This window comes from Juglans regia, chromosome 6, assembly GCF_001411555.2.
Source record: "Juglans regia cultivar Chandler chromosome 6, Walnut 2.0, whole genome shotgun sequence".
NCBI classification, from domain to species: Eukaryota; Viridiplantae; Streptophyta; class Magnoliopsida; order Fagales; family Juglandaceae; genus Juglans; species Juglans regia.
In genome coordinates, this window is record NC_049906.1 from 30,345,011 (window position 1) to 30,371,559 (window position 26,549).

General features: G+C 44.3%; 3 protein-coding genes across 5 annotated transcripts; 2 read left to right on the forward strand and 1 right to left on the reverse strand.

The window, feature by feature from the left end:
- Positions 1 to 1,946: 1,946 nt before the first annotated feature.
- LOC108998422 (AP-3 complex subunit delta-like) lies at positions 1,947 to 7,856 on the forward strand. 3 transcript variants are annotated; one of them, XM_035691063.1, is made up of 2 exons: positions 1,947 to 5,258; positions 7,231 to 7,856. In XM_035691063.1, the coding sequence occupies exon 1, from the start codon at positions 2,219 to 2,221 to the stop codon at positions 5,171 to 5,173; it is 2,955 nt and encodes a 984-aa protein (XP_035546956.1). In that variant the 5' UTR covers positions 1,947 to 2,218; the 3' UTR covers positions 5,174 to 5,258; positions 7,231 to 7,856. The 3 variants fall into 3 exon arrangements, with proteins under 3 accessions (XP_035546956.1, XP_035546957.1, XP_018830541.1); XM_035691064.1 differs by lacking the exon at positions 7,231 to 7,856 and adding an exon at positions 6,819 to 7,034; XM_018974996.2 differs by lacking the exon at positions 7,231 to 7,856 and adding an exon at positions 5,516 to 6,161.
- A 10,317-nt stretch (positions 7,857 to 18,173) lies between these two features.
- LOC118348669 lies at positions 18,174 to 18,740 on the reverse strand. Its single transcript, XM_035690755.1, has one exon. It carries the CDS (start codon positions 18,738 to 18,740, stop codon positions 18,174 to 18,176), a length of 567 nt encoding a protein of 188 aa, XP_035546648.1.
- A 3,677-nt stretch (positions 18,741 to 22,417) lies between these two features.
- LOC108998451 (glycosyltransferase BC10-like) lies at positions 22,418 to 26,204 on the forward strand. The gene is made up of 2 exons (XM_018975003.2): positions 22,418 to 23,078; positions 25,532 to 26,204. Exons 1-2 carry the CDS (start codon positions 22,482 to 22,484, stop codon positions 26,171 to 26,173), a joined length of 1,239 nt encoding a protein of 412 aa, XP_018830548.2. The 5' UTR covers positions 22,418 to 22,481; the 3' UTR covers positions 26,174 to 26,204.
- Positions 26,205 to 26,549: the final 345 nt, after the last annotated feature.

Sequence of the window (26,549 nt, forward strand, 5' to 3'; positions counted from 1 at the left end):
GACTTTGGGATGGAGTGACGGTGGCTCAACGGTGAGGTTACAGTCACGAATCCGATGGATGGAGGCGACGATGACAACGATTCAACTCAATGGTGATGGTCCATGCCTTCAAGTCGTTTCGGATTTGGGAGGGAGGGTGGAATCGTGGCCTTTCTTCAAGGGAGGGATGGATGGAACGAGATGTACAGAGGAAATATGAGAGGATGGCATTTCATTGAAAGAGCAGGGGAGATCTACAAGAGGTTGATATTTCTGGGAGAGATCTGAACGGGATGATATATTCTTCTATAGAGGAGGTTTGATTTGGGAGGAACGGGAGAGGGAGAAAAGATTTGGGAGGAACGAGAGAGGGAGAAAAACGAAGGAGGCCTGGAGAGTCAGAGACCCATGAAAGAGGACCTTTTTTGTTTGTAAATTCAAATTGGTTTTTTCGTAATTAAAGGGACCACGTGGCTCATTCCACGTCATTCGGGATGCACAATTCGGGACTCTTCTTCGGGGGCTCTAGCATTTCTCTATAACAAATAATCTTCAATCATCTAATGCCACATTATAGAATGATGAAATGATAATAAAAATTAAGATGATAAGTAGCATTACTCAGAAAGAAATGCTCTTCCAGGGCTTGGGGCTTGCTTATCCTGAAATGTAATGTAAAATTGATAGCTTCGTACCACTATCAGCCTATCACTATAAAAAAGGCAGGCAAGTTCTACTATATGCATGGAACGTTTACCTCATCTTTGAAAGGTTTCTAGTTCTCGCCTGATGTGTGCAACACTGATGGATTACCATACAAACCTGCGAAAACACCCCTGAAAATTATTTTTTCATTCGGGATTATAGCGCCAGAAAACCCTACGGATTTGAACAACTCCACGTTGGGCCTTGTTTGATTTTACAGATGAGATGAGATGAGATGAGATTGAGATAAAATTAAAAGTTGAATAAAATATTGTGAGAATATATTTTTTTAATATTATTTTTATTTTGAGATTTGAAAAAGTTGAATTGTTTATTTTATTTTATGTGAAAAATTGAAAAAATTGTATTAATGAGATGAGATGAAAAGTTTTGTGAAAGTGAAAGTGTAATATGTGACATGACCTGTTAATCCAACACGAACACGACACGATAATAACGGATTTGAATTTAGTTTTAACTGGTTTGGGTCAAAATAAGTTGATTCGTTAAGACACGATTATTTAATGCGTTGATAATTGATCAACCCATTATGATCCGTTATAACCTGTTAAGAAAGTTAAAATTACAATTATACCCTTATACCTAAAAGTCAAATTGTTGGGATTTTAATTTTGATATTTTTATTATTTGGATTGTAATTTTGGACTTGTAATTAGTTTTATATTTTTTATAGATATTCTAATTTTAACATTTATATAAAATTATACTAAACTAAATTAGGTCAAACGGATTAATTTTGGATCTATTTAACTCTTTACATAAATGAGTTGAAACGGGTCAGATCATGTAACATATTTCATAGTATTCATTAACGAGTCATTTTGTATCAACCCGCTAAATACTGATTTTTTTTTCAAGACATGAAGGAAAAGTGACAACAAAGACAAATAAAAAAATTAGAACTAATATGACTAGATGTGGTACGTCATATCTATTTTATATAGTAAAAAATTTTATAACATCAAATTACATTAATTAGCTTATTTGTACGAAATCTCTTTACATTTCATTATGAGAAAATCACCAGTACTTTTGAACTAGCAATGCCATAAAAAAGGAACGTGAGTACATCACACATGCCCAAATATTTTGGACATGCACACAAACTATTCCCTAGGCCCAATGCCATTCACAATCTCTCACTAGCTCAGAGCCCAACGTTATGCCCCCAATAGGCCCTAAAGTTTCAAGAACTTTTTCCCCAGAAGAAAAACAGAGAAAAGAACAAGAAATAACAAATCCTTTCACTACGTTTCTCTTCTGCTTCGAAATCAAGAATAATCAAATCACAATCAAAACTCCAATATTCATTGCAAACCCGTAAACACAAATCAGCATTAATCCCAGAAAAAAAAAAGCTACGACTCCTTCAATCATGAATTCCTAATACCGAAATCTCGTTCTTCTTCCTGTTTTAAGAAACAGAAGAAGAAAGTTTTTGAATTTGCAATTCAAGATATCGACTCAATTTAGCAAACCCAGTTTGTCGGGTGTTGTTTCTTCCCCTGAGAAAATGGCGGGGGGAACTTCTTCCATCATGGAAACTCTCTTCCAACGCACTCTGGATGACATGATCAAAGGCCTCCGCCTCCAACTCATCGGCGAGTCCGCCTTCGTCTCTAAGGCCCTCGACGAGATCCGCCGCGAGGTCAAGTCCACCGACCCCTCCACCAAATCCACCGCCCTCCACAAGCTGTCCTACCTCGCCTCCCTCCACTTCCACGACATGTCCTGGGCCGCCTTTCACGTCGTCGAGGTCATGTCCTCCTCCCGCTTCTCGTACAAGAGGATCGGCTACCACGCCGCCTCCCTCTCCTTCAACGATGACACCCCCGTACTCCTCCTCATCACCAACCAGCTCCGCAAGGATCTCGGTAGCACCAACGAGTTCGAGGTAAGCCTTGCCCTCGAATGCCTCTCGAGAATTGCCACTGCTGATCTTGCTAGAGATTTAACCCCCGAGATATTCACTTTGCTGTCGACTACTAAGCTTTTCGTTAGGAAGAAAGCCATTGGCGTCGTTTTGAGGTTGTTTGCCAAATACCCAGATGCCGTGAGAGTTTGTTTTAAGCGTTTGGTTGAGAATTTAGATAGTTCAGACCCACAGATTTTGTCTGCGGTCGTCAGTGTCTTTTGCGAACTCGCTTCCCGAGACCCTGGATCGTATCTTCCTTTGGCGCCGGAGTTTTACAGGATATTAGTTGATTCTAAGAATAATTGGGTCTTGATTAAGGTGTTGAAGATTTTTGCCAAGTTGGCTCCATTAGAGCCAAGGTTAGCTAAGAGGGTGGTTGAGCCCATATGCGATCATCTGAGGAGGACTGGAGCAAAGTCATTGATGTTTGAGTGTGTTAGGACTGTGGTGAGTAGTTTCAGCGAGTATGAATCCGCCGCGAAGCTTGCAGTAGTGAAGATTAGGGAATTGCTGGTCGATGATGACCCGAATCTTAAATATCTTGGATTGCAGGCGCTTTCAATTGTTGCGCCAAAGCACTTGTGGGCAGTGCTGGAGAACAAGGAGTTTGTGATTAAGTCGTTGAGTGATGGGGATCCTAATATCAAGACTGAGTCCTTGCGTCTTGTGATGGCAATGGTTTCCGAGACTAATGTGGTGGAAATTGCTCGGGTTTTGGTGAATTATTCTCTTAAATCTGACCCAGAATTTTGCAATGAGATTCTGGGATCCATTTTATCCACATGTTCTAGAAATGTGTATGAGATAATTATTGACTTTGATTGGTATGTGTCGCTTATTGGAGAAATGTCAAGGATTCCACATTGTCAAAAGGGGGATGAAATTGAGAATCAGCTAATTGATATTGGTATGAGGGTCCAGGATGTTAGACCCAAGCTTGTTCGGGTTGCTCGTGATCTGCTGATCGATCCTGCATTACTTGGTAACCCTTTCTTGCATAAAATATTATCTGCGGCTGCTTGGGTTTCGGGGGAGTATGTTGAGTTCTCGAGGAACCCATTCGAACTTATGCAGGCAATATTTCAACCTCGTACCAGTCTCTTGCCACTGTCAGTAATGGCAGTTTATATCCATTCTGCTTTTAAAGTATTAATCTTTTGTTTGCATTGTTACATCTTGCAAAGGGAGAGTATTACATCCTCATGTCCTGAAAATTTGGTGCTCGGGGTTTCAGAATCAGTTTTGAAAAGGGAAATGCCAGAGGATTCTGGTTTGATTCGGACAACATGTGAAGCTCTTCCTGTTCAAGGTGATAAAGGGTTCAACCGAAGGGCTTCAAATCAGTCATCTGAAGTTTTTTCTGTGGAAAATGGTGGGGATAGAACCATTAATCATGGTCAGACATCCACACCTAATTTTTCAGAGAAGAGCAGTTTCACATATGAATCTATCGTTAAGCTGATAAATCTAGTTGAATTGGCTATGGGCCCATGTATGGGCAGCCATGATGTAGAAGTGCTGGAGAGAGCACGGAATCTATTATGTTTCATTGAGGTGATTAAAGGAGAAATAACTGAATGCTTAGAGCATAAGGAGAAAAAAAAGGAAAGTGAAGAGATGAAAGCTTCTGAAATCATCAAACTGATGTCTGATGCCTTTTCCGAGGAGCTCGGTCCAGTCTCACTTAGTGCTCAGAAAAGGGTTCCTATACCAGAAGGATTAGAGCTGAAGGAAAGTCTTGATGACTTGGGAACAATCTGTGCTGATATTCAAGTGCCTCCGTCAAATGACTCAAATTTATTTTCTCTTGGAAGTCCCTATAATGGGGAGGAGGTTGGTGTTTCTGCCTCTGAACTTGAGAGCAAAGAAGAGTCAGAGCCATCTAATGAGGCCACAGCACTGCTTACAGATCACCGTAAGCGACATGGGTTATACTATCTTCCTTCGGAGAAAAATGAAATTGTACCAAATGATTATCCACCCGCCAATGACCCTAAGCTGAGGGATAATCTTAATAATGACACTGAAGATCTAGTTAAGCTTACAGAGCAGTCACTTGTTACCAACAAAAAGCCAAACCATGCAAAGCCTAGGCCTGTAGTGGTGAAATTGGATGAAAGAGATGTAGTAACTATTACAGCCAAAAGGCCAGAGCCAAACGATAATTTGCTATCTGGTGCTGTGCGGGAAGTTCTTTTAGGAAGTGATACCCGGACCACTACATCACAACATAACCCACCTGATAAGGCATCCAGTAAGAGAAAAGGGAAGGAAAAGCTAAATGTTGATCCTTCTTCCAAACTGAAAGAAGATTTGGGTGATTCAGAAAAGCCTGACCATGAAAATCCAAGTTCAAGAAGAAGCAAACACCGTACTCATGGAAAAGAGAGAAGACAGAAGAGTCCAAGTAAGCCTGCTGAGGAAAGGGAAAACAATGGTCAGAAAGGGAAGCAAAAGAGTAGTCATCGTGCGAGGCACAAAGCTCAGGAAAGAGCTGATGCGCCCTTGAATGCTGTTTCGCAGACACCAGTAATTCCAGATTTTCTTTTGTAGCATTAAAGATCCTTCTTCATGAGTTGCCATCAGATGCAGCTGAGAACATTATTGTTCCCTGTATTCGATCACTTTGAATCATAAGGTCAGTTTTGTTGTAGATCTTACAGTTTTTTTTTTTTAAGGGTTTGCAGTTGTCTTATTTTCCCATGTTACACAAAATGAATTTCCTCAAAGTAAAATTTCAAGTTTTACGGTTGCTTAGCTCCTGTCTAGTCTCATATGGTTGAAGCATTCTTTACGATTTTTTAACTTCTCGAGTTTCTTTTCTGTTATCCTTTTAGTTTGTGATGCTCTTACAATCTTTTTTGTTTTGCTGATGAGGTATTTCTTATAATTTAGAGAGCGAGAGAGGTTCAGTTTCAAATTCTTGCTTTGCTTTCATGATCAGGCCTTACCCAGTTACTGAAGATTCGGTAGATGATGCCACATGTATTTCACAGTTATTCTTACCTTATCCAAAAATCGTAATCTCACTTTTCTTTTTCTTTTTCTTTTTCATATGGCTAAATCCAGTCACTTGGGGTCAAGGCATGGTTGAATTAAGTTGAGTTGGACCCAGTTTGCTTTAGCAGGGATAACTAACTGTGGTGTTCCTGGCTTCAAATTAATGAATAGCCAAGCCGGAGCTACATTTTGTTGATGTTTTAGGACCTTTTCAGAGATACTAACTTGACATAACCTTCGTCCTAAACATGTCAACAATACTATTAGGAATTTGTTACTCATGCAGAACATAACGCACTTAATAATTTACATGTGGTTACCCCTAGGGGTTGGCTCAAGTGGTAAAGGCCTTTGGCTTGGGGGTATGCTCCCCCAGGTCTAAGTTTCAAATCCCCTTAGGTGCAAACAATCTCTAGGGGCCATCGGATTGAGGGATTTTCTCCTTGAATTGCCCGAGGTGCACTTGCGGGAAACTCCTTGCCGAGGGCCTATGCACTCCCGGGATTAGTCAGGACGTTGTTCCCGGACACCCGGTGCCAATAATTAAAAAAAAAAAAAACATCTATGATATGTTTTCACATGTATTCACAATGTTCTTAGCCCTTACCATTCTCTCTTATCTGCTTGGAATACTTCACGCAACGGCTACTCTTTTCCATTGGATATTTGCAAGTTTGGAGCTTTCAATGCTTGGGGGAGTGTCAAAGCCTACAAGTTGCATAACCCCTTGGAATCAACTAAAAATATTAGCTGATAGTAGAAAAGTAAGAATTTGAAAATCAGGCAGACACGCACCTGCATAGACGGAGGGAGGGCATGGTGGCTAAGCCAACTTAGGTAATTTGTTTACATAGAGTATGTCTCAAACCTGAACCAACTTAGATTAAAAAATCATAAAGGCCCAAGCTTTATAGTATGCATCGAACCTGACCAGAGGGAGGAAGGGAGGGAGGGAATGGTGGCAATAGGGTTAAGCCAACATAGATAGGTAATTGGTTTATTTATACTATGTCTTGAGCCCGAACCAACTTGATTAAAATAAAATAAATGCCTAAGCTTTATAGTATGCCTTGAATCTGACCATGTAACCTGATGAGTCTCAAGCTTTGTTTGGGATTATTTATTTTCTTATAGACCCGATAACTTGTGTATCTTACATCTTACACCAACAGAAAGTGTTGAATTGTTGTGTTTCCAGAATCTTGTCATGCACCTGAAAACCTTGCACAAATTGATGTAGTGAACCACATGGTACCGTCTACCTAGCTGAAATAAACAACTCAAAGTCCAAAGTCCCCTCACATAGTCAGCCAATTGGTGGAATAGGTTCTAACTTTCTATGAAAGGTCTGAAGTTTGAAGTGGTGTTCAATTCGCAGAGGGGACTGGAGGGGTTAGTGGCGTTCCTCAATTGGCACACTTACTTCATCACAACTCCAATTATATTATGTCTACTGTATAGGCTTTACCATCTGTACACGATTGGTTTTGAATAACAGCATAAACTGAGATTCGCTTCAAGTGTCCTTGGTTTATCTAGGACTAATTTGGCTTGCTAGGATTTTCATTGTGTTTGTATTCTAGAGAGAACTCATCTCTCATTTTCTGTAGGGATCAATTCTACAACAATCTCCAAAGATTGACAAGAAGTCACATATCTCCTTTGGCCATGTCTTTCAATTGGTGTTCTTTATCTTTGGTTTGTCCGTTAGAATCTTCACCACCACCCCCAATCTCCAGTGCCACTAGCAATACAACCACCATCGCCGCCACCATCCCCTATACACATGGAAGGTCAAGAGTCGAGACACTGTTTCCTATGATAAGCCATCTCTCCTGCATAAGATGGAGGAATGCCAGAGTTATTCTGGTGGTGTCAATGGTTCCAAGGATCGGAGAGTTCCCATTCATTGATGTCCCAAAGTTGCATTCATGTTCTTCACCAAACTACCTATTATTCCTTTTGGCATCATTATGGGAAAGATTGTTTAAAGGTCACGAAGGGCTGTATACCCTTTGTATTGGTCCTCATCTCCTCTACAAATGACTGTCCCAATCGATTCTGTTTTCCATGGAAGAAGAATTCCAAGCTGCAAGGAAAGTTTCTTAGGTTTATGCGCATGTTTTGGGAGGGAGCTTGATAAAATTTGTAGCTCTTGCAAACTTTTGTTTAGTGCATTTGAGACCATAAAAACCAATACATATATTATTGTTATAACAGAAAGTTTAGTTTATACACGGAGAATGAGAGAGATTTGCTCAATGCATTAGCATATTATTTGTGCTATTATTCAAATTAATTCTCAACGAGATATCCTTTACAATGAGCAATTGCACATGCATGCCAAGTGATCAGAACTTCCCTAGGAGAATCTTTCTGATTAATTTGACCCAAATTGAGTGTAAAAGATTAAAATACTTTGACGACCTTGTATATATGTATGTAGCCTTAGAACATAGATTTGAAGGGCAGCTTCAATTTGTGTTTTCTAGTTGTCTGGAATAATATAATTTTGCTTATTTATTTATGAAAGAATTGACTTTGATATAAGTCTCCCTTCGTCTGAAGTATGATAATTTAGATTGAATATACATGCTCGCACATCGACCTAGCTTGTTGCATAATGCAGTAGAATAATCTGACAAGAATCATTTTTTTTTAATTAAACTGCTATGGTTGACCCCTCCATGAACCAATGACAAAGAATTAATAAATCTCATGGACTAAACAACAACAACAACAACGTTATTGTAGCATCCTCAGATATGTGTTCCTTCCTTAATTATCATTTTGGAGGTACAAAAAGTTCAAAAATAAGAGGGCACAAAGGGTGAGGTTTATTTTTGTAAAATATCTGCTTGTCACATGGTCAAGGGACACATTAGGGGTGCGACCCACACCATACGGTGCGAGGCACCCCCTCCCCGCCCCCTGCCTCGGTAGCGGGGGTGGGTTGAAACCGCATCCCGACCCGCCCCTCGCTCAACCCATTGATTCGTCATGGCTTCCCACGCATGCACGGATTCGTACTGGTTGAGTTCCACGAGGCCATCTACCCACGTCATTTAATGCTTGCGTCGCCTTGGTTTCTGTTGTCTTTCCAATTTCTCGATGGTTAGATTTGGTGGGGGCTTTTTCCCACGTCTCGAGCCATGCATTGGCCCCTTGTTAGACCCCCATGTTGAGTTGCCTCTAGAGGGGCCGCACATGCCCTAGTCATGGTTGGGACATGCACCTTGGCTAGCCCACAACCATGCCTTGGCTCGTGGGGTGACACGCACGGGGCTCCCAATATGCATGCATGCCTTGGCCCGCGCAATGACACCCACGGGGCGCCCAACATGCGGGCTAGCATGCGCGCAGCACAGCAGCACGCGCCCATGCGCGCGGCATCACGCGCAGCACAGCATCGCTCGCCCATGCGCGCGGCATCACGCGCATCAGCGGGCCGCATGCCCATGCGCGCAGCACAACACTGCGTGCCCATGCGCGCGGCATCATGCGCCCCAGCGGGCCGCACGCCCAGGCGCTTCCCAGTGCGTAGGCCAGTGCGCACATCAGTGGGCCCCGTGGCCCTGCGCGCACCCTTGTGCCGCAAGACCATGCGGGCGCCCATGCGCAGCACAGGCAGTCCAGCCTGCGCGCGCGCGCACGCCCAAACTTACCTTGCCGCACGCCAGCGTGCCCATGGCCCTACTGCTGCACGCCAGCACGCCCACGCCCATCCTGCCGCACACCAGCGAGGCTAGTGGCACGCCCCATGGTGTGCCATCAAGTGCACGGCTCCAACCGTGCCTTGCGGAGCAGGCCAGTGGCATGCCCACTAGGCATGCCATCCAGCGCACGGCTCCAACCCGTGCCATGCAGCCAACGCCCAAGCCACCAGCTTGGGCCATGCCGAACCACTTAGCCATGGACCAATCAACATGCAACCACTTAGCCCACCATGGGCCCATGCATGTCACACTATGGTTTAGTCCATGACTTTATCTTATTGTTTTTATTTTAATTTTAATTAATTATTATTTAGTTACTTTCAAGGGACCTATTGGGGGTTTCCAAGTTGTAACTTATAAATAGGACCCTTAGTCATTTCATTCACATCTTTTAGCAAAACTCTTAGAGAGAGAACTATTGTTTGAGAGATCATTTTCGGTGCCTTTGCACTTGGGCTTTTTGGGTGATATTTGTTGATCCTAAGAAGAAGATTACACTTTGCAATTCTTTGAATAAGTGTAGTTCATTTATCTTGTTCTTGCAACTTGGTTCAATTCATGAATCCAAGTTGTGTTTATCAATATATGAGGTTTATTCAATTCTTGTGCAATTCGTGAATCAAGTGTTGAATTATCTTATTGTTCTTTTTATTATTCAAGGCATAAGTGTTCTTACTTGTGTTCTTGAGTGATCTTCGAATTGTTCTTGGTGTTCATCCACAATTTTGGCTATTCAATCCATTTTACTCATAAAAGTCGACTAACCTAGTGTTAGTCTACTTTCCATAAATTGTTGGACTCTTCCAACCCTAGTAGCCGAACATCATTCTCCATAGTGCTCACTTACCATTCGGCCAACACTTCCCTAATTGGGAATAACCCTAGCCGCCCACTCCACTTTCCAAACTAGGATTCCTATAATTTAGGAATCCCTAGTTGACCCAAACACTTACCACATTCGGCCACATCATTCCATTTGAATTCCTTGAATTTAGGAATTCCCTTCAATCACTCCCACAAGCTTGTTCGGCCAACCCTAGCCGCCCAAGCCTTGCCCTAGTTCCTAAACCCTAAATACAAACCCTAGCCGCCAACACCATATTCCCAAACCCTAACCTAATCCCAAGTGGCGCTAACCTCAGTCTACCCATTGCCGTGCACCACTTTTCATCCTTGCATCCATACACTTTACCAACCCTTTTCCACCATTCCATACATCCAACCTAGCCTAAACACTTAACCAAATCCCATCCAAGTGGTCACCTTGACCACCATTGTTCGAGAATCAAGCAAGAGAGGAACGGAGGTTCGGTTATCACATCAACCATATTGGCATGGAGAACATAGTGTTTAGGGACTTGACCGAGGTCCCTAACACCCATGCGCCACACGCCCGTTGTGGCTTCCAACGTTTGCACGGATCTGCGCCAATTGGGTTCCTTGAGGCCACCTACCCACGCCATTTAATGCTTGTGTTGCCTCAATTTCCACAGTCTCAATAGCTTCCTGACTATTGGATTCGGTGGGGGTGCATCTCCCCACATCCCAAGCCGTGCATTGGCCTGTGCTCCCCAAGTGGCCAACGTGGGTTCCCATGTCTGCGTTTTCCTGTGCCGGTTGTGCTTCTCGAGGCCACCCCCGGGTCGTCAGCGACGCCTTAGTTTTCGTGCAACTCTATATAATCCCCCCTTCCCCCCTCATTTTCGCCATTGCGGCCTCTTCCTTCTCATTTCCCCTGCTGTTGCCATTCCCTTCTCCGAGTTCTTCTTCGTTGCAGCCTTATCCGTTCCTCGAGCTTTTCATTCCCTTCTCCTTCGTTCTTGCTGTCGTCTTCAGCCATGGCCTCGAAATGTAGTCGTCGATCTCCCTCGACGACCTCCAGGTGTTTAGGGCGAAGTATAGCATCCTTGCTTCAGCGGTCCCAAGGTGTCGAGTGCCCGTCGTGGATTCTGATAGGATGGAGGCTCGTATGGTGCTCTACCCCTTTATGTTCGCGAACGAGATTCGCCTCCCATTATGCCGCCTCGTTCGCGACGTTCTCAACTTCTTGGGGTTGGCCCTCGCGCAACTCCATCCGAACACCTGACGACTCCTGTGGCCAGTTGCATCATTTTATTGGAGGGTGCTTATTGCTAGAATTGAAGAGTACCCCGACTTGATGGCTTAGGAGTTCTTGTCGGTGTACCGTGTGCTACGCCTTGACGGGAGTTTGTGTAGCTTCCAAGCGCGCACGGCCAGGAGGCGCATCACCAGCCTGGAGTTGCGCCACTTGCACATCAAGGACTGGCCCCAGAAGTTTTTCTTTGTCTCGGACTCGAGATAGGAGTACCCAGAGGGAGAAAAGGCCCACCAGAAGTTTCTTGTTCAGGCTGTTTGGTCATACGTCCTCCTGTCCAAGAGCCTGTCCATCAATTTTTCCTGGAGGGAGGAGGCCAGGCTAGTGACAGTGTTATCCTGGGTATTGGCCCACCCATATGATGCGGAGACCGAGTCGGTGCTGTCTAACGTCAACATCAGGAACTACTTAACCGTTCTTGACCACTAATTCGTGCTTGGGTAGGACTTCTTAAACGACCCCTCATCGCCCAAGAGTCAGAAGCGTCACTCGAATCCTCCCGCGGCCGATAGCAAGGGGAAGCGGCCAAAGGTGGCTCAGACAAGGTTGACAGGGTTCCCCGAAGTGAGGCCTAGGGATCCTAGAGCAGAAAGGCGCATCTCAGAGTGGAGCCAGAGGGACTAGGTCCCCCTCTCCCAACAAGGTGTCGAGGAGCGAGGCCGGGGGGTCCCAATACGTGTGGCCAGAGCTTCAGAGATCCTGGTTCCCTATACTTGGGGAACAACTTCTTTCTTAAGGGTGCAACGCTCGACGTTTGCCTCATCGTCCGTTTTGTCGACGTTTATTGTCGAAGAGGAGGAAGAGGATGACGTTTTTCGGGTCGCCTTCTTCGACGCCTTCATCCAACCAGCCCCTCTTGGGTACTTAGTCATAGAGTCTCCTGTCTCCTTCGAGGAGATGCTTGCTCGAGAGGCTGCTCTACCTGTTCCGCCCACGGCCATAATGGGGTCCCTGGTTTCTCTTTCTGTCCCGAAGACCGTCGGTTGGGAAGATGCTGCTCCTTTTCTCTCAAGTGTTGGGGCCGGGGTTTCCTCCTCCTCCACAATCCCAATGCTTGATGATAGGAAGGGAGCGAGCCCGAGCTCCCTCTTCATCATGGAGCTAAGTGATTATCGGGTGTCGATCTCGTCGCCTTCGCGCTTTCCCTCTCGGAGTCGAAAGTGGACTTCTACCTCACCTCTTTGGAGGGGTTGTCCCAGCACAGTCCTACGATGGTCGAGTCGGGCTCAGCCGAGGGGGAAGCCCTGCCCATGATCGACGAGGGCCCCCCCAAATTGGCGAGGGGCCCATGATGACTGAAGAACCCTCCTCGGGTCCTGCCGTATTTGGTGTACCTGTGCGGCCCGGGGAGGTGGGGGTTGATATGCAGGAAGCCCCTGGCGTAGGCCCTTCCTTGGAGTCCGTCCAAGACAGGGTCCTTTGCAGCAGTTGGTGGGAGCTGTAGCATCCTTCCACGCCACGGTAGGGGTGAACCAGACCGCTAACCCAGGCCAAGGCGATCGAGTGAGAGGCTCAGAAACTAAGGCCTCTCTTCACCTAGATATGTCGTTTCTACTTAGCTTTTCTCGCGGCTTATTTCTTTTTCTTCTCCTAGTTGTCCCTCGTACTATAGGCCGCAAATAAGCTAGCGGGCTTGATCGTTGAAGAGCGAGGGGGTGCTCGAGGAGGAAAACAAGGCGCTCTGATCCCTGGCTTTCCTTACTTGCCTAGAGATTCACAAGGCAAATCGGGATGTTGAGGTCCTCTCCTTGGAGCACGACAGGCTGATTGAAAACTTGGAGGCCTTGAAGGACCTCTATAAGCTTCTGAGGGAGAAGGTGCAGAAGCTCAAGTGGAAGAAGTCTGTGCTGAAGCGGGAGCTGGCCATGGTCAAGGAGGAGCTCTCTCGGGTCTTTTTGGAGTGTAGGCGCCTCCGGGACGGGCATGTTGATGCCCAGAGGGACTTAAAGAGGAGGGAAGAGGAGTTACAATCCACCTGGAGGGGGCTTCTGGAAGAGAAGGATTAGATGGCCCGGGAGCAGGGCTCAGTCGCTAGGCGACACTCGCAGCTGCTATTCAAGCACTTCTCGCTTGTTCAGGAAGTTCGATGCCAGAAGGCAAGGGTGTAGCGGTACAAGGCTCTGGCTTGTAGCTTCGAAGTGAAGTTGGTGAATGTGACGAACACCATCTTGGCTCGGGACATTTAGATCTCGTCCATAGAGTCCAGCCAAGAGGCCACTGCCACGTTCTTGGAGGAGATCAGGTCCCAAGTCCAGAACACTCAGGCCATTCGAAATGCAGCTTGGGGGTACGGCTACAAGGAGTGCCTTGAGCAGCTGCAAGACTATCTATGGGAACATCCTAGGACGGATTTCAACATTATGAGTTTGGCCTCCCTGGAATCAAACCCTCATGCTTACGCATTCTTCATGAACGAGCTCCAAGCCCTTTTGTTGCTTCTGCTTTTTTTTTTTCCCCATAACCCGGACTTGTATGTAATTTTAACTCTCACATATATATGGATTGGGTTTCTCCCTTTTCTTTTTTTTTTTGCTTGTGTACTTGTTTTTTCGTGCTCTTTTTTTTTTTTGGACATGAGTCTTGGGACTCAAGTTTGTTAGGTACGAGGCTTGGCAAGTCTAAGGACTTGTATCTGAGCGACAATGTGGGAAGAGCTCGAGATGCTCTGGCCCGGTCCATGTGGGCAACCTCGCAGTGAGTTTAGGGACTTGGTTTAGTTGGACACGAGACTCGACAAGTCTAGAGGCTTGCATCTGAGTGGTCTTGTGGTAACCCTGTGGCGAGTCTAACACGAGACTTGGCAAGTTAAGGGACTTCTATCTGAGTGGCCATGTGGGTAGAGCTCGGGGTGCTCTGGCCTGGCCTCAACCCGCGGCAAGTCTAGGGACTCGATTTTGCTGGACACGAGGCTCGACTAGTCTAGGGACTTGTATTCGATTGGCCATGTGGGTAACCCCGCGGCGAGTCTCGAGACTCGACTTTTTTGGACACGAGGCACGACAAGTCTAGGGACTTGTATCCGAGTGGCCATGTGGGTAGAGCTCAAGATGCTCTGACCCAGCTTCAACCCCTCGGCAAATCTAGGGACTCGGCTTTGCTGGACACGAGGCTCGGCAAGTCTAGGGACTTGTATCCTGGTGGTCATATGGATAGAGCTCCGGATGCTCTAGCCCCGACCATTTGGGCAACCCCACGGTGAGTTTAGGGACTCGGCTTAGCTGGACACGAGGCTCGGCAAGTCTAGGGACTTGTATCCCGGTGGTCATATGGATAGAGCTCCGGATGCTCTAGTCCTGACCATTTGGGCAACCCCACGGTGAGTTTAGGGACTCGGCTTAGCTAGACACGAGGCTCGACAAGTCTAGGGACTTGTATCCGATTGGTCATATGGGCAACCCCGCGATGAGTCTAGGGACTCGGCTTTGCTGGACACGAGGCACGACAAGTCTAGGGATTGTAGGCCATGTGGGCAGAGCTCAGGATGCTTTGACCTGACCTCAACTCCTCGGTGAGTCTAGGGACTCTACTTTGCTAGATACAAGACTCGGCAAGTCTAGGGACTTGTATCTTAGTGGCCATGTGGGCAGAGCTCAAGATGCTCTGGCCCGGTCTCAACCCCTTGGCAAGTCTAGGGACTTGGCTTTGCTGGGCATGAGGCTCAGCAAGTCTAGAGACTTGTATCTGAGTGGCCATGTGGGCAACCCCGCGGCGAGTCTAGGGACTTGGCTTCACTGGAGCCTAGACACAAGGCTCGACAAGTCTAGGGACTTGTATTCGAGTGGCCATGTGGGCAGAGCTCGGGATGTTCTGGCCCTGCCTCAACCCCACAGCGAGTCTAGGTACTCGGCTTTGCTAGACACAAAGCTCGGCAAGTCTAGAGACTTGTATCCTAGTGGCCATGTGGGCAAAGCTCGAGATGCTCTGGCTCGACCTCAACCCTGCGGCGAGTCTAGGAACTCGACTTTGCTAAACACGAAGCTCGGCAAGTCTAGAGACTCGTATCCTAGTGGCCATGTGGGCAACCCCGCGGCGAGTCTAGGGACTCAACTTTGTTGGTTTTTAGTTTTGACAATTCGACGAGTTTGAGGCGAACATCCACATAGCTTTATTTATAAGTTTACTAGATACATTCATAAGTATACAGACTCCATTCATGTATAACATTCATGATCCCTTGGCGAAGTACCTCTTTAGGTGCTCGGCGTTCCACGGATGGGGGAGTTTGTGGCCTTGACTGTCTTTGAGGCGGTAGGAATCAGGTCTGTTGCTCGTTGTTACTACATACAAACCTTCCTATTGCGACCCCAATTTCCTTTCCTCCTGGGTGGTCACCTCGGTCTGTTTTAGCACCAGGTCTCCTATTTTGATGGAGCGCGGCCTCACTCGCTTGTTCAAGTACTACTCTGCTTTCCTTTTGTTGCTCGTCGTCCGCACCACAACTTCTTCCTATCTTTCTTTTAGGAGATCTAGGTTTTCCTTCATTTTTTCGTCATTGACACTTGGGTCGAAGTGCTGGACTCGATAGCAGCTAGGAATAGGCCAATCAAGTCTAGTCCCTACTACGCGAAAGGCCATGGGGAGGTGATTGAAGTTAACTCCTCTGTCGGGTAGCGTGGCACGAGCGCGTGTTCTTGGCATCTTGGGCATTTCCTTGCGAAGTTTTCCGCATCATGGAGTGAATGGGGCCAATAGTATCCAACCTGGGTTACCTTTGCGGCCAATGTGCTTCCGCTTAACTTGTTTTTGCAGATGCCTTCGTGTACCTTGGCCAAGACGTATTGGGATTCATCTGGTGAGATACATCTTAAGAGGGGTTTGGAGAAACCCCTATTGTATAGGACCCCTCCCAACAACATGAACCCCATAGCTCTATTCCTGACTTTTCGTGCCTCCTTTGGGTCACCCGGGACTTCACCATTATGTAGAAATTTCATGATGTCTGTGGCCCATTTAGGAGGTATGGGGCGTCAACCCTCCTGACCACCATATGTTCGTGAAGGAGGAGCTCTTCCTGCCCCGAGGCGGCCTTCGCCAAGCGATCGGCCTTCTGGTTGTCTCCCCTCGGGATTTGCTGTATGTTGAAGTAGTGGAAGAGGTCACGCCCCTAGCACACTTGCTGGAGGTACTTCTTCAACTTCTCGCATTTTGTGGCAAATTCTCTTGACACTTAGTTGACGACTACCTGGAAATCGGCCTTTACCTCGATTTCTTTGGCTCCTAACGGCCTTGCTATCGACATCCCTGCTAACAGTGCTTCGTATTTAACCTCGTTGTTGGTCGTTTTAAAGGCAAGCTTTATTGCATAGTTGTGCTCTTCCCTGTGTTTGGTGGCTATGTGCATCCCTACAACCCCGCCACCCCGGCAGGACGACCCGTCCACGTAAACCTGCCAAGGCTTTCCTTGGAGTGCTATTTGTATCTCATTTGGGAAGCTTGTGAACTCGGCTACGAAGTCGGCCAACACCTACCCTTTAATCACTGTACGGGGCATGTACTTTATGTCGAATTCACTTAGCTCGATTGCCCATTTGGCAAGCCGACCAGACGTGTTGGGCTTTTGCACGATCTTCTTGAGGGGAACGTCAGTGAACACTTTCACATGATTGGCTTGGAAGTATGGCCTCAACCTCCTTGCAGCTACTACCAACATGAACACCTGCATCTCCATCCTTGGGTACCTAGCCTCGGCCCTGCGAAACGCCTTGCTCGTATAATAGACCGGCCGTTATCCCTGCTATGTATCTCAAATTAATATCGCGGACACAACATGTGGTAAGACGGCCAGGTAGTGGCGGGTGGGCCAAGTACTCCTTCAGTTCGGCGAACGCTTCATTGCAAGCAGTGTCCCATTCTTGGGTCTTCCTCAAGACCTTGAAGATGGGGAGGCATCGGTCGGTTGACCGGGCGATAGAGTGATTTAAGGCCACCACTCGGTCGATGAGTCTTTGGACTTCGTGAAGGTTCCCCCCGAGAAGGGGGTGGGGATCTCGACTATTGCCTCCACTTTCTCTAGGTTGGCCTCGATACCTCGCTCAGAGACCATGAAGCCTAGGGACTTGTTGGACTCCACTCTGAAGGTGCACTTTAGTGGGTTGAGCTTCATCTGGTAAAGTCGGAGCACCGCGAAGGCTTCCCTTAGGTCAGACAGGTGTTATTCAGGTTTCTTGCTCTTCACCAGCAGGTCATCTACATACACCTCCATGTTCTGGCCGATCCGCTGCTTGAACATCCGGCTAACTAGTCTCTGGTATGTGGTGCTAACGTTCTTCAGACCGAACGACATGGCCTGTAGCAGTAGAGTCCTCTGTCCATGATGAACGCCATCTTGTCTTTGTCATTGGGTCTAATCTGGATCTGATTATAACTGGAGAACGCGTCCATGAAGCTGAGAAGTGGGTGACCGGCCATTGAATCCACTATCAAATCAATGCGGGGGAGTGGAAATCTGTCTTTCGAGCAAGTCTTGTTCAGGTTCATGAAGTCAACACACATTCTCCACTTCTCGCTTGCCTTCTTGACTAGCACCACATTGGAAAGCCATTCGGGATAGTGGGCTTCCTGGATAAACCCTACCTCAAAGAGACGATCCACTTCCTCAGACAGCTGCAGACTTCTCCGCACTGAAACTTTGGCATTTTTACTTGACCTTCCTGGCCTTGGGGTTCACGTGGAGGCGGTGTTAGATGATTGAGTTTTCGATCTTGGGCATCTTGTCATGACTCTAGGTGAACACGTCTTGGTGCTCAAAGAGGAGCCGTTTCACGACCTGCCTTAATTTCGGGGCCATTTTAGTTTCCACCCACACGGTGCGCTCAGGCCTTTGTGGGTCTACGGAGACTAACTCCAGGGGCTCATTGGGCTTTGCCTGCCGTAATGATTGCTCGTCTCGGACTTCCTCATCCCATTTGCCTAAGGTTGGGTGCGCTCTGGCTGCCTCCCTCGCTTCCCTGATTGTCTTGACTTCTTGAACTTCGTACCTTAACTCCCGGGCGTAGCAATCTTGGGCTAGCACTTGCCCGCCGCAGACCCACAAGTCTGTGGGGAACTTCATTTTGAGGTGGTAGGTGGAGGTTACTGCTGTTAGGTTGTTCAGGGTCAGGCGACCCAGTATTGCATTGTACAAGAAGGGAGCCTTCACCACTAGGAAGTCGGCCATCGTGGCTGAAGTCCTAGGGGCCTTCCCGGCAAGGAGGGACAATGTGATAGCCCCCATTGGCTGGATGATGTTGGCTGTGAAGCCCTTGAGTGGCGTCGGGGCCGGACCCAGTCGGTCCGTATTGATCCCCATCCTGACAAAAGCTTGCTAGAATAGGATGTCAGTCGAACTGCCGTTTTCGACGAGGACTCTTCAAGTAGTGAAGTTGGCGATTTGTACAATAACCACCAATGCATCGTTGTGGGGGTGGAGGATGCCATCCTCCTTCCCATCGAAGGTTATCGCTCCTCCCCCGACGCACTTCCTGGTGCCAGTCCCAACTCTTCCAGTCGTGAATACTTCCTTGTACTGGGCCTTTCGAGCGTGAGCCTTTCTAGCCGACTAGGTGGAACCTCCTCCCGTGTATCCTCCTGCGATCGTATGGATCTCACCAACCGGGTTGTTTGCCCTCATCGGGCTTCGGCGTCACAGGCTCCTCTAGGCCTCTCTCCCAAGCCTCTATCTCCTCAAGCTATCACCCCGTCAGGCCCTCGGATGGCCGCCATCACGGTGTTCTTGTCAGCCCGCCGTCTGCTGCCGCTACTCGAGCAGACCATCCAACGACTCCCTCCTTCGCTTTAAGGTATAGTAGTCTTCAGTACTGTGCCAGTCCGTTAGGTGGTAGGTGCATTACTTGCAGCTCTCTTGGCCCCTCCGTGGCTCCTTCCGCATGCTCGGGGCACGTTCGTCTTCGATGGTCAAGCTCACGTGTGCATGTGGCTAGCTACGTGCCCTAGCCAACGCTTCACCCCTCCTCTTAGCCTCTTGTGCTCCCTTCTTGCCCCCTCAAGGTTCGGGCCGCCTTTCTGTCCAATGAACTTTTTGTCTGCTTACTCTAGGTTGGTCCTCTGGGAAGCCATCAATACCTTGAGGGTGTATTCGGTGTTAATGAAGCCATTAATCCGGTCCATAAACCCCCTTAGTGTATTGGGGGTTCTCCGGGGCTATCTCAGTCATGAACGGTTTTCGAGGCCAATTTCCCCCCAGCAGGGCCACCAGGGTGATCTTCTCATCCTGATTTTCTGTGGTCATATGCTCCCGATTGAACCTGGAGATGTATGACTTCAAGCTTTCGTTGTCCCACTGTTTCACCATCAGGAGGTAGGCGGCCGTAGGCCTCCTCTTTCGGCTTGCCATAAACTGAGTTAGTAAGAGACGAGCTAGCTTGGCGAAGCTGTCGATAGTATCGGGCGGCAAGGATCTGAACCAAGTCCTCGCCGCCCCCTTTAGTGTGAGCGGGAATGCTCTCATGTGATTTCTCCTAGGAACCTATGTAGGGTCATGTGGTTGAACATTTCCAAGTGCTCAATGGGGTCCTTGGACCCGACATACGCATCTATTTGTGAAATTTTGAACCTAGGTGGGAGAGGAACTACCATGATTTTGGCACTATACGGCAAATTCGTGTTAGTGAGCAGTTGTTCCACCAAGAACGACATGCCTATCCATTTGGCCATTTTAGCACATTTATCCTCGAGCTCCGAGAGCCTTTTGAGCCTTTCTTCTTCGGCCGCGATGGCCTCTGGGATCTGTAGTGATTCGGCATTCTGGTTGGGCTCATCTCCCTCCTATTCCACTTCTGCTCTCCGCAAAGCAGCATTCTCCTAGCAGAGAGCCGGTACTTCTTCCATGAGTTTTCGTATGATTTCACCCATCTCGTTGGCCCTTGTTTCCATTGCTTCGTACAGTTCTTCTTCTTATCGTGATGCTTGGGAAGGACACTCTACTATAGGAAAAAAGATCACATAGACGGTGCCACTGTTGATGTTGTGTTTCGCAACCCCAGCAACTCCACGGGGGCCCAATTTGTCCACTTGCTATTATAGAGAAATAAGGGCTTCGGGGTGGTGGGGGACACCTCCGATGCTAAAGTCAATGTGAGTTCCTTGGAAAAATTATGAATTGAAGTGTCAAAGTGTCTGAACCCCTCTCCTGGCTGAGGGAGGGGGTATATATACTTGGTTGGGACGATCCTTGCGAAGGAGATGGTGGGTGTGCCGCTTCGTACTGAGGTCGGGTGTCCCTGCCATCTCCCTACTGTGTAGCAGACTTGCCAGACTTGATCATAGCTGCTATTGACACCTTAGGAGGCACGTCATGGCGTGCCTAGCCCCGTGATTCATTAAATGCGGTGTGGATTCCTGTCGTGGCATGTTCGTTTTCATCCCATTAAATGTGACGTGGCCCTGATCAGGTGCGTCCATCCCTTTGGCCTGTCCAGACGTCGGGGTCCAAGGACAGGGACTGTTCCTGACTGTCAATCAGTAGTGATGTCAGACAGCTCTGCCTTCCATCCTCTGGCCAGCATGCGTCGCCCGATTGCTTCCCCTCCCGAGTCCCTAGGGCTGACCTGGTCCAACCTAGCCCTTATTCTCGGACCTTGGAACTGTTCAGGCCTTGTGGGGATTACTCCCGTCATAGACTACTTCATGTACATTAAACTTGTTGAGATAACATATGGAGAAGAATATGAAAACATTAAATTAACCTCTTTGAAACAAATGTAAGTCGGCCAATCGAGAGGAATTGACAAAGTGAGAGGGATGTTAGACGTGAACATCTGAATGATACTCTCAACTTTTAGCCAACTCCCGGAAAACGCAAACCGAGCTATCTTTTCATATCAAAGAAAATTCCACCCCAACCACACATCATCAACAAAAACTAAATGAATAAGGATGAGAAATAAGAAATCTTGGGGCTTTCTAATTCTAATAGGTACTTTAGATTTGGAAAAAGGGGAAAGATTATTAATTTGAGGGCTTCACCTGAAAAAATAGATAGGGATTTTATGTACATTTTACAATTATATTTGCCGATTTTTAGACAAGATTTAAAATATCTATTTTTCTCCCACATGAAATTTTTAAAAGGAAATAAGAGGATTTTAATCTTGTAAATTGGGGCAGGAATCTAATTCAAAATGTATGGGAATTTTCTTCCAAAAGTTTAGATAAGAATAGTTTATTCTTGTCCAAATTTTATGTTTTAACTTTAAAGTACGCGAAAGATAGAGATATAAAGTGAGTTGCGGTGTTTATTTTTATATTTTTTTAAAATTTTTACATAAAATAAAATAAAAAAATTTATTTTTTTAAAATTTTAAAATAAAAATAATATTAAAAAAATATATTCTAACATTCAATTTTTAACTTTAATCTCAACTCATTTCATCTCATATACGAGAATAAACGAATGCTAACTTTATTCGAAATTCTAGAACTTCCTTGTCCAAAAAACATTTTTATTGTACAAAATTAGTAAAAAAAAAAAAAAAAAAATTCCTTCTTTGATATGATCTCGAGTGCTAACATTGTTAATGATAAGAATGCAAATCAAGGAATAAAACCTAAAAGTGATTATCTTTCATATCACTGGCCATATATATATATATATATATATAATAGTGCATGAATCTTGATCTACCTGCTGGCTACCTTCACAACTTCAATAACTTAACTGCCCAACTCATCATGTTATTGCTGTCTTGAAGTGGCTTCCAAGTTTTTTTTTTTTTTTTAAAGATACTCAACATAATTAATATTAATTATAATTATATATCTTAAAAATCTCTAAGATAAAAAAGGAAAAACACCACAGAATTTGAGGTGTCTAAATGATAATAATTAATTACTGTAAAAAATAAAATAAATAAAATCACAAGGCCATTTAATTTGCTCATTAAATGTATAGGCATATATATATAGATATAGTGCCTACGTAAGAGATCAATATTTAAACAATCTTTCTGAGTTTAGAAGCCTACAACCTTCGTCAAGCTTACCATTCTCTCTCTCTCTCTCTCTCTCTGTTCTGTCTTTCTATCTTCTCACCATGAAGAACAAACTGCAACAAGGGTCAGCAATGTCATCCCCAAAACTGCTCCTCAATGCCCAAATGCACGTCCACAGCCTCATCTTCTATTTTCTTCTCTTCTGCTCCGGCTTAGCCCTTGGCCTCACACTCAGTTTCTATCTCAGAGATTTCTCCTTCAACTTGCATCTCAACCAACTCCTCATACCAACCCTTAAATCATCATCATCATTATCACCACCACCATTATCATCATCGCCACCATGCCCTCCAACTTTTCTTTCATTCAAAACTACTGCAGCAAAGATTAATAATAATCACAGCCGAGTTGGGTTAACAGAGTTCTTGAAACCACCCCATGTCATGCACGATATGGAAGACGAAGAGTTACTGTGGAGAGCTTCAATGGTTCCTAGAATTCATGATTTCCCATTCAAACGCACCCCAAAAGTTGCATTCATGTTTCTGACTAAAGGGCCTGTGCTGTTGGCTCCACTCTGGGAGATGTTCTTCAAAGGGCATGAAGGTCTGTATTCTGTTTATGTGCACCCAAATCCATCTTTCAATGGAACAGTGCCCCAAAGTTCGGTTTTCCATGGCCGGAGGATCCCAAGCAAGGTCAGAATATTATTATTCCTGTTTTCCCTTTTTCTCGATCTTCTTCCTCATGATTTATGTCAAGTCTGCAGATATTTTTCTCTCATTTATGTCTCCAAATCAATAGAGAATCAAGTTTTTGAGGAAAGCAAAATCCTAAAATCAATGAAATACCCAAACAGAAAAGTACGTATTAGCCAAATGCACATAATACCCAAACTTTCAAAATGAAGGTCTTGAGTTCGACTCTCTCTCGAATAAAAAAAAGCAAAAAAAGAAAAAAAAAGAAAGAAAAGAAAAGTACGTATTCATACATATATATATATATATATATAGATGTATATATATTTATGAGCAGTACGTGTTATATAACAACTTGGGAGGTAGCAGTCCAAACGTTTTCATGGTTATTAATGTGTGTTTATTGTACTGTTTTTTCAAAAATCAATTTACATAAATGCTTTTATTATTTTCTGTTACAAAGTGTAATTTATAACTGAAAGACTATTTGCTATAAACTAGAATAATTAGCTACTTTTTTTATATATAACCTTTATTTGTACAGCTAGCAGATCAAATCCTAAAATAAAGATTAACAAACATTTTTTGTCATTCCTTTTGCCGTAAGAGTGCAAAAGTTTTTTTCTAAAAAGCAGAGCAGTTATATATATATATATATATATAAAAGACATGCATGTGATACTGCATGGTGTGCATATATATATATATATATTATATAAAGAGAAATATTTTAGTTATAAAATAATTATATAAAAGTAAATCTACAAACTGACATAACTTGATGTGATGCGTCAGATTATAAAATTACTTTTATTGTAAAATAGATCGAATGGATGTCATAAATCCAAATCAATTTATGATTTTACTTTTATGTAATTTTTTTATGTTTGTAGTAATTCTCATATATAAAAGTCCCTACCGACTATTATTATCTATTTATTTGATATATATGCCTAATTAGACATTATTTGTATGGGTAATGCTACACCCACATGGAAAGCCCATCGAAAATTTCTACCAATAGTGTAAATATATATATTTTTCAGACATTTTTAAAACCCATTAAAAATTAAAAAAAAAAATTCCACGAACCCATTAGAAAATTCATAGAATAAAGTCGTGAAGCTTTTTCTTGGGATTATATATATAAATGTTAAATAATGCTTGGAAAAGTCAAATAATAAAAAAGAGACCAACCAAGCAGCTTGAAAATCATGTAAAGTTGATACCTTTTTAATGTTTTTTTTTTTTTTTTTCTCTTTTCATTCCATTATGCATGGTTCATGCTCATGCACGAACTCTCCTAAATCGGATGCCTTCTTGACCCACATTACAATTGAGGAATCCAATCCAGCTACCTGTTTTCTTAATTTCAAAGCAGTTTTTTTTTTTAAAACTAGTCGTAATTAATGTTAATTATATAGGAATTAATCACAATTGTCATGTTGTCATTTCTATATTTTTCTTTTCATTCTAGCATTACTCTTATTTAATTAATACTGTCCGAGAGATTTACGCTTATAAAACTTTCCTTGTCAAAATTCTGTATATATATATATATATATATATATATATATATATATATAAAGTCGATTTAAAGTATTATATGAAATCATATCACTTTATAAATTTTCTTTTATGAGATCTTTTTGTAAATGTAACACTTAATTGTCCGAAAATTTCATTTTGGCTTTGGGATTAATATTCTGTGATAGGGATCGATACGTTTCATTCATTTCTTTGATTCTACGTACCCTTTTTGCCACTGGAAAGGAAATGAAAATTCATTATTCTCATAATTCCTAACCCCCTGCCTTTCTGCTTCGGAAACCCACTTTTCTTGATTCTTTTCTTCGTTCTTTTCCACAATCTCAAGTCCCCACAGAGAGCAAAAGTTGTTGCGGATTTTATGGCCATATATAAAATGTTGCATGCATGTGACCAGAAAATGCAGTTTCTCAAAAGTTAGCTTGACATGCTCCATTTATTTTATTTTATTATTATATGGAGATCTAATGGTCTTGATATTTTGATCGAGAGGAAAAAATATATATTTGCAAGCTCATTTATTGACACGACAAAATACGTGAATACTGATGTGAACATACTGTAAATCAGCAATTGTTCATGTCACACATTTCATATTTATAGTTTTTTTATAGAGTGTGAGAAGTGTTTTTTATAGAGTGTAGGATGATGAATAGTGACTGATGAGAAGAATTTCTCTAAAGTATAAAGATGACTTTGAGTTAAGTAATTATAGGCATAATAAAGCCAGCTTAAAAAACTGAAATTGATATAAATTGCATTAACTTTGGGGTCCATGATTGGGCTTTAATTTCAAAGTTTCAACTTGGGCCTCAATGATATTTTGTTTTTCAACAGGGTTTTCAAAAGTTTACTTGTTGCTCCGGTCACATGGATTGAACCTTTCCCCTTACAATGTGTTTCAGGCCGTGAGATGGGGGGAGTTTAACATGGTGGAAGCGGAGCGCCGCCTGCTAGCGAATGCGTTGCTTGACATGTCGAACCAACGTTTCGTCCTCCTCTCGGAGTCGTGCATTCCTTTGTTCAATTTTTCTACGGTATACAATTATCTAATGGGCTCGATGGAAAATTTTGTGGAGGCCTATGATCTACCGAGCAAAGTGGGCCGAGGCCGATATAGTCCGAAAATGAAGCCCACAATTAAGCTTTCGCAATGGAGGAAAGGGTCCCAGTGGTTCGAGATGGACCGTGAGCTTGCCATTGAAGTAATTTCAGACAAAAGATATTTCCCAATATTTGAAAAACATTGCAAGAACTCATGTTATTCGGATGAGCACTACTTGCCAACATTAGTTAGTATCCAATTTTGGAGGAGGAATTCAAATAGGACGTTGACTTGGGTTGACTGGTCAAAGGGTGGACCCCATCCATCTAGGTATCTAAGAACAGATGTCACCATTGATTTTTTGAAGAGGTTAAGGAGTGGTAGCCAATGTAAGTACAATGGAAAGAGCACAGATATTTGCTATTTGTTTGCAAGGAAGTTCTCTCTCCATGCTTTGGATAGGTTGTTGAGGTTTGCTCCAAAGCTTATGCATTTCAATTGATATCTTTGATGTTGAACATTCATTCAATATACACAAGAAATTATAAGAGTTTTTAGGGCAGAAAAATAATTATAATTTTTTTTTTCTATATTTTATCTGTAATTTTATTTATTAGATTATTTAATTTATTTTCAATTTCATGTTCGCAATACAACAAATGAGGCTATTTTTGCAATGATCAAAAGTCGCCACAAAAAACTAGGGCTGTACATGAACCGCTGGAACCGACCGTGAACCGATCAGACCGACCGCCGGAGCACGGAACCGGCCGGAATCGGCAAAGAACCGGTCGGCGGTCGAGAGAAATGGAAGGAAAACCGATATCGGCGGTTCGGCGTCGGTTTGAACCCCTGGAAAACCGCTGAACCGGCCGATC

Coding starts and splice junctions, on each gene's coding strand:
- LOC108998422 (XM_035691063.1), top strand. CDS start 2,219: ATGGCGGGGGGAACTTCTTCCATCATGGAAACTCTCTTCCAACGCACT.
- LOC118348669 (XM_035690755.1), bottom strand. CDS start 18,740: ATGGGGATCAATACGGACCGACTGGGTCCGGCCCCGACGCCACTCAAG.
- LOC108998451 (XM_018975003.2), top strand. CDS start 22,482: ATGAAGAACAAACTGCAACAAGGGTCAGCAATGTCATCCCCAAAACTG. Junction 23,079..25,531: donor GCCGGAGGATCCCAAGCAAG/GTCAGAATATTA, acceptor AATGTGTTTCAG/GCCGTGAGATGGGGGGAGTT.